General features: G+C 39.3%; 1 protein-coding gene across 3 annotated transcripts in view; it reads right to left on the bottom strand.

Moving 5' to 3' along the window:
• The window catches only part of Fam126a (family with sequence similarity 126 member A), an 88,670-nt gene that overhangs the window by 31,678 nt on the left and 42,059 nt on the right, over positions 1 to 14,933 (bottom strand). For all 3 annotated transcript variants that reach the window (XM_037203744.1, XM_028864179.2, XM_028864180.2), the window contains exons 9-10: positions 11,801 to 11,888; positions 11,137 to 11,296 (exon numbers count right to left, since the gene is read on the bottom strand). In XM_037203744.1, coding sequence (XP_037059639.1) covers positions 11,137 to 11,296; positions 11,801 to 11,888 — 248 coding nt within the window. The remainder of the gene's footprint in view (positions 1 to 11,136; positions 11,297 to 11,800; positions 11,889 to 14,933) is intronic.

A 14,933-nucleotide genomic window follows, 5' to 3' on the forward strand; every position in this document is an offset into this window, starting at 1 on the left:
TTCTTAGGGAAATTAGATAGAAAAGAAAGATGATTATATAGCCCAAGCATTTATTATACAATCCTTTCCTTATGTCTTTGGCATTTTCCATTGTAGAATTCTCGTGACCAAGTCCCTCGTTCCCCAGACTGTTGGACTGGCCCTGGGTTCCCAGTGCTGAAAGGCACATCTTACTTCTTCAGAAGACTGTGCTATGCAGACTCCCTGTCACCCGTCACAAGTCTCAACACCCCTATAGTCCATAAGCCCTCTCCCCCATTCTGGTTCTCTTAGAAAATCCCTTTAACAAGCTACAATTACCTTGTCTTCCCAGGTGTATATTCCACAGTGACACTGATTTTTCTCTGGCCACTGTTAAATACCTAATACTGAGAAAGTAACTTATATGTAGTAGACAATAAATCTTTTCCTTCAAATTTAAAAAATGTTTATTCTATGTGTATAGGTATTTGCTTGCACATGTGTACGTGCACTCTTTTTTGCCTAGTGCTGTGTGGGCCAGAAGAGGGCTTCCAGTCCACTGGAACTGGAATTAGAAATGGTTGTTAGCGTCCTTGTGAGTGCTGGGAATTGAACCTGGGTCCTCTGGAAGAGAGCTAGTGCTCCCAACCACTGACCCATCTCCCGAGCCCCCCAACATGTATTTTTAATGAACTGGATGAATCTCTATTACAAGATAAAATTATTATTGAAATAAAAGTGAAAATGAAGAAGATATGAAAAAGGTAAGTTTGGAAAATGTTATTTTTTCCTTTTATTCAGTCAAATGATACACAGCTTAAGATAACAAGAATTTTTAGATGGCAAAAAAAGACCAAAAGTTCTTTGTTTGAGAAAAACAAAGTAGGAATTTCTAAAATGTACATTATAATGCTTAATAACAGCAAAAAAATCTTTTATAAGCTAGTTCATTTCTATTGTTATCCAAAAAACTACATATATAACTAAAGAGAGGTAATTAATCCTTTCTGTAAGGAAGTTACATAGAAGATGTTTAAAGGAGTATTAATTATATAACAGAAGAGTTGCTTTTCCTTGGAACTTAAAAATGTATGCAAAAGGAATTATAATTAGTTTATACCAAGAAAAAGAAATATTTACATTTGACTTCAAATAATTTTAAAAAATTGAAATACCCAAAAAGAAAATTCTCTGAGACTACTTTATTTTATAACTTCTATGCACATAAGCACTCTTCACATATGGAAATGAAGAAAGTTAGAGTACTTCCTCAGGGTGTCGAGACACAGAGGTAAAGGCACTCCATGCAAGCCTGACAACCTGAGGTGGAAACCCAGAAGCCAGGTGAGTGTGGAAGGGAGAGCTAACTCCACAAAGTTGTCCTCTGACCTCCACACGTGCACTATGACATGTGAGTCCCCCTTCCCTCCACACACACATGTACATGCACACAAACACACACACACTTTATAAACATTTAAAATTTAAGAATATCTACGTTGTCCTTTGGTGGTGTGTCTATTTTAACACAGACTTGCTGTATAGCCCAGGCTGGCCTTGAACTTCTGATTCTCCCACCTCCGCCTCTTGAGCAGCTAGAGCTACGACCATGCCTAGCCACGAATACTTTTAATATAGACAACTCCAATTTTCTTCTCAAAGGCAACTCAAATAATTTCATATTTCTTCTGATTTTTGAGGGGAAAAAAGGGTGAGTACAAACATTACTAAAGCTGGTTTCTTTTCTTTTTTTTTTGGTTTTTCGAGACAGGGTTTCTCTGTGAAGCTTTGCGCCTTTCCTGGAACTCACTTGGTAGCCCAGGCTGGCCTCGAACTCACAGAGATCCACCTGCCTCTGCCTCCCGAGTGCTGGGATTAAAGGCGTGCGCCACCACCGCCCGGCCTAAAGCTGGTTTCTTACAAACATAGCTTCATAAACCCAAATATCTATTCTATTCCATCTGCACTCATGAAATACTCTTAGGTTCTGTTCTTACTTGCCTTCTGGTTGTTGTTTACTAAAGGTGACAGTTTTAACAAAAGCAATTTAACTATTGATAGAATTGACACATTTTTGTACTCAAACTACCTTATGAGTTAAAGTACAGTGTGATATGAGGCTCCTAAAAGTTCTCTGTGAAATAATGAGCTACAGATTAAAACAAACAAAGATCTGCATCACACTGCTTTGACAGCAATTGTGAAAAGTGCTTTAAATTCCAAAAGACAATCATATACATCCTCTACAACTTATGATGGTATAGATCTTTCTGCATACGAATACAGAAATGGTAGAAGGGGCCTGAGCAATTCTTATTCTTTAATACCATCTTTTAATGATTATATTTTATTCTATCCAATGGAGAAACATTCTTTATGTATTTACTAAATTGTATCTTAAAGTATTATTTATAACAGGAAAAATTAGAAGCAAATTATTCAATATATGGACAAAGGTAAGTAAATAACAATTACCAACTCAATGTGGAATATATATTATGTAGCCATTAAAATAACTATAATTGAGTTACCAGGAGAATTTGGAAAACATTTGAAGTGTTAATTAAACAAAACTAATGTACCCAACATTTTAAGGTACAATTATGAAAACTATATGCACATATGAAAGAATAAAAGGAAAACTCTAACAACTGACTGGAATTATAGATGAAAAAAACATCACCTTACACATCGGCTTTCATACATCAATAAAACAATTAGAAAAGAAAGGACAAATTGCTCACCCCAAACCTTTTCAAATCATCCATTCCTTCGTCCATGAATATAACTACAATGTATCTAGCACCTATAATGTGTAAGTCATCATTTTAGGCACCGAGAAGTCAATAGCAAACATAAGAGATACCAGTCCTTCCTGCTATGTACAAAAGCAAACTGAAATAGCCAAAATAAATAAATAAATAAATAAATAAATAAATAAATAAATAAATGCAAATAAAACAGTGGAGCAAGTAAGCAGGGTAATGAAGGGCAAGGCTGCTTCAGGGCACTTTGGGAGGCTTCTTTTATGATTATTTGAGATCTGAATGATGAAAAGGTGCTGCCTACAGAACAATCTGGAAGAAGGAAGGGTGCATATGGGTGCCTTCTTGCTATTCAAATGTCAGCCAAACATCCCAAAGAACTAGTCAAAGGTTCTAAGGCAGAAATGACTCAGAATGTTTGAGGTTGGAAGGAAAAACTTTAAGGAGTCAGAATGGAAATGCTCTAAAGTGAGGTGTAAGCAGTAGGTAACTTGCATTTCAGCCTGCAAAGGTAGCTGCCGACAGGCACATGGGTCAATCACCTGCATACTTTATTAGCGTTTTAACGCAATAGAAGCTGTACTGTTTAACACAAAACATTGAACACAAAGTATATCCCCAGTTAGAAAGAGGAAGTACTGTAGGAAGACTCAGTCTGGGCCAGTAATCTTAAGAAGGAATCCAAACGTCACAGAAGTAGCAAACAAGGACTGGGAGTTAAAGGGCTGCTCCCTGAGCAAGGAAAGACTGAAGATGGAGCAAGAGCAGAAACCTGCACCTGAAGTCAGAGGCAGACAGTGCGGGCAAGGGAGCTCACGGAATATACTGTGCAGACCAGGCTGACCACAACCACCATGATACTCCATCTCAGCTCACATGTCTAGATTATGGGTGAAAGCCACCAGCCTGGCTTAGAATTGTGACTTTCTAATTGGAAATGTAGAAGGGATGCTAATAACTAATTCCCAAAGTTTTCTACTTTTGAGTTTAAAATTATCACTATTTCTCAAAATGTTTTAAAAACTCTTATCAACTTTTACTTCCCTCAATTTAAGCTCTTTTTCATTAAGTCATAAAATCAGACTCACAAAATAAATATTCCATCTCAAGATTTATGAGTTTAATCTTCTCCAGTATCTAGAAAGACAATCTTAAGTGGTCTGAGATGCTTATAAATAATTATTTTAAAGATATTTTCCTAGAAATACATTTATGACTTTACATCTCTTCAACAGTTAGAAAGTAACTACTTTCTTGCTTCATCAATGATATATACAACAAAAACTTATTAACACTCTCTATAGCACTAGCCAGTTTAAAATAAATTATTTTATATACAAGTTGTGTCTTTTGCACTTGTGTGTCTGTGTGTTTCATGCGTGTGCACATGTACATGTGTGTGGAAGCCAGAGTTCAGTCACATATGTCCTTCCGTTGCTTCTTCACCTGGTTTTTGGAGACAGGGTCTCTCGCTGAACCTGCATCTCACTGACTCAGTTAGACTGGCTGACAGCAAGCTCCCAGGATCCTACTGCCTTCAACACCCATCTCCCAGCACTGGAGTTAGGGACCTGCACCATCACACCCAGCTCCTACATGGGTGCTTGCCTGGCAAGCATTTTACCTACTGAGCTATATCCCAGCCTCTGAATCTTTTTATCATTTCTTTTTTACTCATCTAATAAGAAAACACTTAATCACTGAGCAAATTATGACACAGACCACTTTTTCTGGTATTTTTATAACATAATTACAAGTCTCTTTGAACTATGTTATCTCACTAAGTTTTAAGTACCATGGTATCCATTAAATAGAAACAATTTTATAAACCAAAATTGTAATCAAACTGCTTGATATAGTAACTTTCAACTGCTCTTTCTTTGGGCTCACTATATCTAAATTGTATTAATTGTATTAATCTGATTCTTCCATACAGTAAAATAGTCTAAAATTCTCAAGGTGCTTGGTCTCCATATTACCTCTTACTTATAATTCTTTTTCTTTTTCTTTCTTTCTTTCTTTTTTTTTTTTTTTTGGTTTTTCGAGACAGGGTTTCTCTGTGTAGCTTTGCGCCTTTCCTGGGACTCGGTAGTCCAGGCTGGCCTCGAACTCACAGAGATCCACCTGGTTCTGCCTCCCGAGTGCTGGGATTAAAGGCGTGCGCTACCACCGCCCGGCTAATTCTTTTTCTTAAAAGTTTATATTCTTGGAAATTCTAAGTCAAAAATACTTAAAAAGTAGCACTAATTAAAAATATCCACTAATTAAAAGGTACCCGAGAGGCTGAAGGGGGGGGGGGGCTTCTGAGTTTAAGGCTAACCTGGGCTACATACAGAGATCTTACCTCAAAACCTCAAAGTTTAGGGATATAGCACATGGGAGCCCTGGATTCAATCCCTACCACCACTAAAAAGAAAACCAAAAATGTTTTTAAATTATATGCTAGGACCAAAAGTAGGGTGATGGTCAAAGGATCTAGTTACAAATATTCTTTTCCTTATTCTTTTACTGACACTTTCCTGTTGCAAACAGTTGTAACTGTACATAACTGAGAAATCCACATGAGGTCTATTTCCTATTTTGACATTAACAAGATAAAGTAAGACATTATGTATTAATTAATAAAGACACATCAGGGATTAGAGGGCATTTCCACAGGAAGAACAACAAAAACATTAGACACACTGCTGGTGTCATATAACACATGCATGCTTTGTGCTTGATAGTACTCTCAAACTAAGCACATTTATTTCAAATTAAGAAAACTCAGAATTCATGTTTTAGGAGGGGGTATCATTTGAATGACAAATTAGCCAGTATAAACTTACCAAGAACACAATTCTGGATAGCTGACAAAGCAATTCTTACAAGAACTAGCTAGCCTCTGGCTGGTTCAACCAGCCTTGATGTGGGGCACTCTAAAGGATATGGGATGCTCTGCACTTCTGCTCCCATCTCTGGACAAGCACACAGGAAAGGACCCAGGGATGAAGACCAGGAGTTCAGGGGATTGCTAGATACTAGTCCGCAAAGCTGCCAGCGCTCATTATTTGCAACCACATGTCAGGCCCCTAACTTAATGAGGGGACTTTTTATAAAATGGTAGCTTTTTCAGTAACGGTTTTGAGAACATGGAAAATAGCTTATCTTGTTCCCATGTAGGTAGTTTTGTTTAAAGTGGAGGAAGAATGAGTCATAATAGTGGTAGTTGTGGGAAACAAACAAAAAATAGCAGTTAACTTGCTCTGGCGGAGAGGTAAGAAGGGAAGTCTGGGGTGGTCAAGTACAGGTAGTGGGGTGGAACCGTGCAGGGGGGAACTCTGAGAGGTCAGGACCACAGCTGCAAAGGCAGAAGCAGCTGCTGCCGGCTTTACAGAACCCTCAAGCCCACAGCAGAAAGCATGAGGAAAGGCTTGGTTTCCTTTGCTTCTACCTTTACTTTTTACAGAAAATAATTAAGTAAAATGCCCCCCCCCCTTTATTGGTTTTAAAAATAATGCTATTGCTCTATCAAAATTTCACTCGTTTTTCTTACTGGAATTTTCATTTTTAACTTTTTATCATCACAACCTATTTATCCTTGATTTAACTTTTGAAAGTGTGACCTTATTTTTCTTCCTTTACTTGCCTTTTATTTTCTATAAGCCTCAACATACAAACGACTTAAAAATCTACACTTGAAAACTGTACCTTTGCCTTGAATTATTCACCACCACAGGATAAAGGAAACACAACAGGGTTGAAAATGAAATGATCACCATAGAATAAAGCCATTAATCATGAAATTATGAAAATTCAAAGCAGCAACTGTGCACTATAACTTCTATTTCCAAAGTTAAGCACAGACATAGACTGAATCATTCAAACTTCCTCAAAGACTTCAACACAAGCCTGGAGGAATTGGAAAGGCACAACACTGAATGAAGGCACTTCCCTCTAACAATAAACAATCAAGAAAAAAATATGGACAGCAGGTCAACATGCAGTTAACTGTCTAACAGGTCTCTCTAAAATAATACCTATCTATGGAAGTTAGCCTTCTGTTAGTACTCTACTGAGTGAAATAGGATGAATTATGATTAAAACATGACTCCAGGGCCTGAAGCACACCATGGTCCTGCTGATTGACAGCAGGACAGTGGTGACAGTGTGTGACAGCAGACATGAAAATTCACATCCTTTCCACTCAATTTGTTGTGAATCTAATTTGCCCTGAAAAAAACCAGTCTGTTAATTAAAAAGTAAAACACAGAGCCAAGCAAAGGACAAAACTGGTCACAATACAACCAGCCGGAGGAAGGGACATGGGTTCTCGCATGTGAGCAAATGTTAAGACTAAAGTAGCTTTCACCTTCGTGGATACTTTCCATTGCAATATAAGCTGTGGGCAGGCAATTTTTTAAGAAAGGTATGCCACACCCATGATGTTTCAGAGAATACTGAAACACATTCTAAAACAGCTCAAAATACTTTGTTACAAGTAATTAAAATGGTTCAAAATTAATAATAAAAAACAACATGAGTTTGAACTAGGAGAATAATTTATACTAATAGTAGAAAAGGATCAATGTGATGAATTGCTAAAATTGAATGCATTTGTTTGATATGTTACAATCTTTTTTTTTTTTTTTTTTTTTTTTAAATTTTTATTTTTATTTTAGTGGCTGGAGAGACAGCCGTGGGTGCTGGGAACCGAACTCTTATATTTTTGGTTGTGAGCCTAGCCTTTAACGGCTGAGCCATCTCTCCAGCCCAGATATGTTACAATCTTTGATGACTCAGATATACACACAAACCACTATGCTACATGGCTTACTTGTCTATATTCCTGAATGATAAACACAGAAAGAAAAGTTACAGAAAGAAAGTTCCGCTTGCCTCTTCCCTGGGAGAAGCTCACTCACCCACTCCTTCTAATCAGATATAAAGGGAAGAGTGGAGGAAAGACAGAAGGCAGCAAGAACAAATAAATACAAGAGAAAAATGGAAAAGGCTTGTGATGGTCAGTCTCAAGTATCAATCTGCTGAGCTCTAGAGTCTCCTGGGACATTGGCTCTGACTTCTTTACAGGGATGGTCTTCATTAGGCTAACAGAGGTGAGGAAGCCCACTCTCTGGGTAGCACCATTCCCTGGACTGGGATTCTAGACTATATAAAAGGGAGAAAACAAGCAAGTATGCTTCACCTGTCTTCTTTCTAACTGGGGAATAGTGTGAGCAGCTGCCTCTCACTCCTGCGGCCTTGACTACCCACCATGGTGGTCTGCACCCTCAAACTCTGAGCCAAAACTAACCCTTTTCAGCAACTGTGGTGTGCTGAGTAAGAATGGCCCCAATAGGTTCATATATTTGAATGTTTGGTCCCTAGTTTGGGATTAGGAGGTGTGGCTTTGTTGGAGGAGATGAGTCTCTGGAGGTGGGCTTTGAGGTTTTAAAACCCATACCATTACCAGTTAGAGCTCTCTCTCCCCCCCCTCCTTCCCTCCCTCTCTCCTGCTGTGAAGCAGGTGTGAGCTCTCAGCTTCTGCTCCTACACCATGCTTGCTTCCAGGCTGCCATGCTCCCCATGATTGTCATGGCCTCTAACCTACTGAAACTGTAAGCCCCCAGTAAATTCTTTCTTCTATAAGTTGCCGTGATCATGGTATCTCTTCACAGCAATACAAAGTAACTAAGATAAAGTTCAACAGAAAAGAATTGCTGTATTCTTTCTCACAAGTGGACAAATGAAGGAGTCAAGAAGAAAACAATAGAATATGCCTTAAAATTGACGTTGCTTTTCCTGCCTTCTTTCCCAGGCTCCATCTCCACTACTGTAGGGTTACAAAGTCCTAGTTCTAACTGTGTCACTTGGTGAAAGGTTAGAAAGAACACACCCTCCTCCCATGAGGATGGCTGCAGGAAGAGTGGGGAGAGGAGCTGAATAGAAAGTATATCCAGGGTTCCATCAAACACAGGACTCTCCATGTCCTCATAGTCATAACCTGAAGTGACCTCCACAGTACCATGCTTCAGAAACATGAGCATATAAGAAGGTCACTGTGGGCCACCCTGGAATCGACAAGTCCCTTCTTACCATTTCTAAAGAAATGTTTTACTTATGCTTTGTTGCAATTTTTACATAAATACATATAATCATATAAAGAAAATTTAAAATCTATTTTAATTTGAAAACTGTCTATATATTTAGGAAGTGTACAAGGATCACCATCTTCTCCACAAGGATCCAGTGCTGGTTGGAGAGCCAGAACAATAACATGTCCAGGCAGAAATCACAGACATAACAAAAGGACACAGGAAAGGGTTGAACTGAACACGTGGTAACTTCATGAACAGTACTTCCCTAGGAAGGTATGGTCTCTATATGGTTTAGTGCTAGATACTAGGCTCCTAGTGTGAGGGTGTGAGAGGCAGTGGAGTCTTTCACCTAGTGGGGGTGTTCAGAGTATTCTGTAATAACATTAGGAACTCACCAAGAAGGAGAACCAAGACTACCCTTAACAAGGACACTACAGCCTAGCTATAGAGACAACTAAGACTAAACAAGACCATTTATTAGAGCCAGTGGGTAAGAGAAATTCCTACTACAGAAGGTGACAAATAAGGCTAGGCATATTCTGGATCTGCTCATGGTGTGTCTTTTTTTTCTTCTATAGATCATTTTCTTCTATTTCCTCATCCATGGCATCTTTGCACTCATAAACAGGAGCTGCTCAGTGATGTGAAGGATAACAAACATAAAGGAGCAGGTAATACAAAGGCTTCTTTGATGAGGGTGTAGCCTGAGATAGAGTACGACAGCGGTCAACATGGAGCACAGATCCAGAGGAGCATAACAGACACAATACATGCAAGCAGTCTTGTATCTGGTTGGGCCACTTTTTCCTACAAATGTTTCTGAAAAATAACATCCACCTTGTGACAGAATATGTATCTCTTTCTCTTAAATCCATACCTAGGCATGTTCACACGCGTGTGTGCGTGCCCCCACACACTAGGGAGCGTCAATATTTCTCTCATGTTTGAACTGTACGACCTTCCCCCTCCACTCCCCAATATGTCCATCTAAACAGCAAGAAGGGAAAGTAGAAAAGAAAAGAAATCGGAAGTCATTCTTACACTTTTCTGAAGCAGTAGTTTGGGAGTACAGTCTGATTTGTTGTACCTGCACCTACTTTCATACAGTGAAGCTGGACAGAACCACTGATCTTTAGCATACCACATATCCATTAGATTCCCTTCTTTCTGTGATGTATTCTCAGTGAACAGCAGAACTTCACTGAAGAAACTGAAGATGTCTGGGGTTGGCAAGTTTAAATGGCTTTTGTATGTCTATTTGCCTAATAGCAAACATCACCACCTCTTTCATGTCCCCTGTTGGGTCTTCAGGACTTGCTACAGTAACTTTAAAAATGATCGTTGGTTAGACTGTCTAACTTGGCTCTTGTTCTTTTTTGGCGTATTCTCTCTTAGCATGTCTGAGGGGGAAAGGCAAGCCTTCCCAGTCAGGATCAGCTTTCTGAGTTATGATCTGTTATGATACTTCTCTTCCCCACTCTCTCCCCAGGGAACACTGATGTGAGTTACAGTCTACCAAGCTGAGCTGCTATTTTCATTTCAGTGCAGAGAAGGAAGAAAGCAGAGTAGGTTTTCCCCCTTAACACATTCTCCATACTCGCTTGGGGCAAAGAAGCAGCTTTCTGCCTCCCATGCCAAGGTCCCTTCTGAGGTGAGGATATTAGTCCTCAGCTTCTTCCTACTATAACTGCTAGATAGGAGAGAAACAATAAAAGGAAGAAGGGATTAAACAAGGAGTCGATTAAAAGAGAAGAGAGGGAAATGGGAAAGCATGGAGATGACATGGTGAATGAAATTAACTTCCAGCAACATTTTAAAATAATAAATTGAAGCGGATAAGAAGGGATACCGACACAATCTTGAATGAAAATGAGTTTGTAAAATAGAAACGCCTGGTGTTGTATCAACAGCATGGCATTCTCTGCCAGGGAGTCCGGGCAGAATGTAAGATCACTGGTAGTTTTATCCAATGTGAAAAATATTGCATGCTACATGCCTGACTGAGGAGTAGGAACATTCATTAAAGGTTATGTGCAACTACTCAAGAACAGCAGCTCAAAGTATATGAGTAGTTAAAATGCAGTTTTCTTATTCTCCAACTCTACTGCAGTAAGTACAATTTTACATAATTCTTCATTCATATATCTAACATAAGAACGTCCATCCCCCTCAGTGTCTGTTGCCCTGGATGAGAAGCTAGGAGTCAAAGGTGATGAGATAGCATCCTTTTCCAGGCCACAAAGGTGCTATTTCCTAAAGTTACAAGTTTTAGCCCCACAATCGCAAAGAGACATGGGGAAGACCACCAGTGCTCAAATCTGAAGAGTTCTTACCATGTCTTTTCCACCTGTGACCTCTAATTGACATGCTGGTAACTGCATTTCTTGATATTCTAGAGGAAGTTGGTGTGATTTCAACTTGAATACACCTTGTACCTTCCTTACTAGATTTCATGGCACCATGAGGCAATGAAGCCTTTATTGCATTAGCAACCTAAAAGGAAAAATGAAGTTTAAGGTCAATAAACAGATGTAGTATTTACTTTTAGATAAAATACAAGATTAAAATAAATTTATAAAAAGAATATTTTCCCTGAGGTATTTTACATGATGATCCACATACCCACCAATAAGGAGTAAGAGGGTCAGAGAGATACTTATACTTTAAAACAGCATGAATGGAATGAGGCTTGTGAGTGTCAGATATTAAATTAGGTTTCTTTCTCAATATCGAATGCTAATTGACAAATATATCTAGATGTTGAAATTCTTATAAGCAGAAGAGAATACTATCAGTTAAATATCATATTAAGTCACTCTAATGAAATCTCCAAATTTTAGATATAAATGCTATTAAATGTAACATTTCCCAGTACAACAGTGGACGAAGCACTGAGTAACAATAACATTTTATCATGCCATGAATTACTTCTCAATGCATAGTTCTAAACTGAAAAATTACAGGTTAAAAATTTGCATAATTACACAAAGAACCTACCAGCAGTGGCTCTGGATATAATTCTAGCTGGGCTCTGTATATAATATCATCCAATGCTTTCTGAGCTAGATCCCATTCACCATTGTATCTACAAAATCATAGGAGTTAAGGAAAGTATTATTTTTAATTTATCTTATATAACAGAACAAAACATAATGAGGAACTATTTACCTTTACTAAAGAAAGCAACAGACCACATTAGCACACCACTTACCATCCTATTCTCCTTAAGAATGTATTTTAAATCATGGAGTTCCTATTATCTGAAAGCCTATTAATAGCAAAGAATATTTTATACATGTACATTTTTTTCTCTAAAGAACATGACTATTTATAGAACAGAAATCAAAGAGCTAAGGCAATTTCCAAGCATCTTATACTGTCAAAGTAACTCAGAACATAATAAATTATATACTTTAGAATAATGTTCTGAACAATTACGGTCAAATTACTCTGTAGTTTCCATGGTTTTAAGGAGAACCCAACACTACCCACTTTCCTAAGTAGCTGTTCTTTTGCATTCTGATGGTCATTTAGAAGGGACCACAATGCATGCTGCACACACGAGAGAGGAGTCAAGAAAATCAGTATGTGCATATGATATATGTGTAACTTTCAACGACAGAGCAAACCCTTCCTAAAAGTCAACCGAGTGATGAAAGTCGACAGAGATATAATGGTTTGGTCATCTGTTAACAGACTAAAGAAATGGGAATCCCATCAAGCACACAGTGAGGCCTGATAGGGAAAGGCCAAGATAAACCCAGTTATCTTTGTACTTCTAATGAATACAACCAAGAGCTGAGGGCACAGGGTAACCATAGAGTCTGAACCCACAGGAGGGAGGGCCATAAGGCATCACATAGGGAGAATTCAACTACGCTTACTAACAAGTTCTAGCACACCATGAAGTTGGTTCTGGAGCTAGCAGCACATACAAAAACTCTGGAGCATGTACATGGACATTTACACCACCACAGGGGCTTCCCACAGGAAACATGAGAAGCAGGACGGGGATCCGAAAAGGCAGCCCTTGTGGTGCAGGCTTGAAAGACCAAGGTGGTCATGGGAAAAGCACAAGGACCTTGCCAGACATTTTTTTCCCATGTGAACAAAAGTTCTACAGTGTTTAGGGAGAGGATAGTCAATCCTATTACCCTATAACTCTCAGGATAGTTGATGAGGAACTGAGGCACTGAGGGGGAAAAGGGGAATATAAACCTCATTCTGTGCTGAGATAACTAGGAGTTCTCTACTTCTGAAGGAGAGGCAAGAGCACTGAGGACTACCCCCACCCTCCACCCCTGCATACACATCATTCAGGTACAAGAAGTCTCCCTAGAACACTGGCTGACACTCCATTCCCGTCCGTGCCAGGCTAGTGTACACTGAGAAATAAGGAAGAACATTCTATTGCTGAAGCGGGCTAGAAAGTGGGGGAAGAGACCCCCTCTAGGGGCAGGCATACAGAGAGCGCTGAAGGAGGGAAATGTCAGCAGTCCAGCTCCCACCAGCTCCTACTAGGCAAGAGTAGGGGGATTTACAGTATGACTGTAACTATGGCAACAGTAATACAACCCTTGCAGAAACCATCCTGGCAAGAGCAAAGAGAGACACTGTGCCCCTCCCTTTGGCTATCAGCCCATTGAAACTGAGAACCCCAAGAAACTGGTGTTTCCCCAAGAGTCTCACGCTGGGAGAAGAAAAGGACTAGGGCTATCGTGCCTGCCAAGGAGGGAGCTTGTCTCCCAGGAATACAGGTCAACAGCCTGACAACTTGTCACCACACCTTGCAAGAGACTGGAGCAGATAGTGATGGTCCACCACAATGGGTGGACTGCAGCTATGTCTCCCTCTTGTCCTCCATAATTTGCTCCTCTCCCAATATGGCTACATTGACTAGAACTCCTTTTTCTGCTTCTCACTATTTTTTGTTAAGGCTGCCAGGGCCCTGGGCTCTGACTCTTAACAACTCCACAGTCCTACCTACAAAATTTCATTAGTACCCTTGAAAAAGAATCATACCCATTTTCAGGCAGAAATCACATTGACAGCGGTTTCTACTGCCCTACTACTGATTGAAATCATGAACAATAAAAAATTATAAGGCATATTATAAGCAAGAGGAAAGAAGCCTGTCAATAATGAAGTAATTAATTGAATTAAATTCAGGGCCAAAGATACAGGTAAGCAGTAGAGAACTTCTATGAGACACTAGGTTCAATCTCCAGCACCACTAAATACACAAATAAATAAATGAACTCAATCCAGAGGTGACCCAAATATTGAGGTTATCAGGGTAATTTAAACGGCTATGATCAATATTTTAAATGCTCTGGTGGAAAAGACTGGCAACACTCACAACAGAGATTTCAGAAGAGAAGTGCTCTGTAAGGAAGAGCAGAACAAAGAGAGGAGAAGCAAAACACAGTACGAAACGACAGCCCTTCAGTGGCCTTGGAGTCGACTATAGGTCAAGTCTACTGAGTCAGGGAAAGTTAAGCATGGAGACAGATCACAGAAGATACTCAAAATGAAACAAGAAGAAAAATGCAGAGTATCCACGCCCTGTGAGGCAACACTAATGATCTAACACAAAGCTTAGAAAACCTTGAAGGGCTAGTCACAAGTATTTCAGAGCTAGGCATGGTGACACACATCTCTAATCATCAGGAGTTCAGGGCCATGCTGTCTCTAACAACAACAACCAAACCCCCAAATTCAGTGTTTTAAATTGTGGACATGGCCTCTCTATCAGAACTACTCAACTCTGTCACTGCCATGGGAAGACAACCACAGCCAGAGAGCAAACACAGGAATACAACTATGTCTCAGTAAACTTCACAGTGCGGGCCACATTTGGCCTCTAAGTCATAAATTCTTCCCTGAGTCAAGGAGCTTATTCTGCTAGAGTAAATTAAAGTATCAAGAGAATATAATGTAAAGTGTCTTACCATGCATGTAACATGAGAATTACAAAGTACAAGACAGGATTCAGATATATACCGGTATCTAAGTTACTACCTTACAAAGTACAAGACAGGATTCAGATACACACTGGTATCTAAGTTACTGCCTAAGATTAAGCACTGATGTTAGGAATTAATAAGTTATTTCTGATTGAACATTCTCT

Source organism: Peromyscus leucopus, chromosome 3 (assembly GCF_004664715.2).
Source record: "Peromyscus leucopus breed LL Stock chromosome 3, UCI_PerLeu_2.1, whole genome shotgun sequence".
Taxonomy (NCBI): domain Eukaryota; kingdom Metazoa; phylum Chordata; class Mammalia; order Rodentia; family Cricetidae; genus Peromyscus; species Peromyscus leucopus.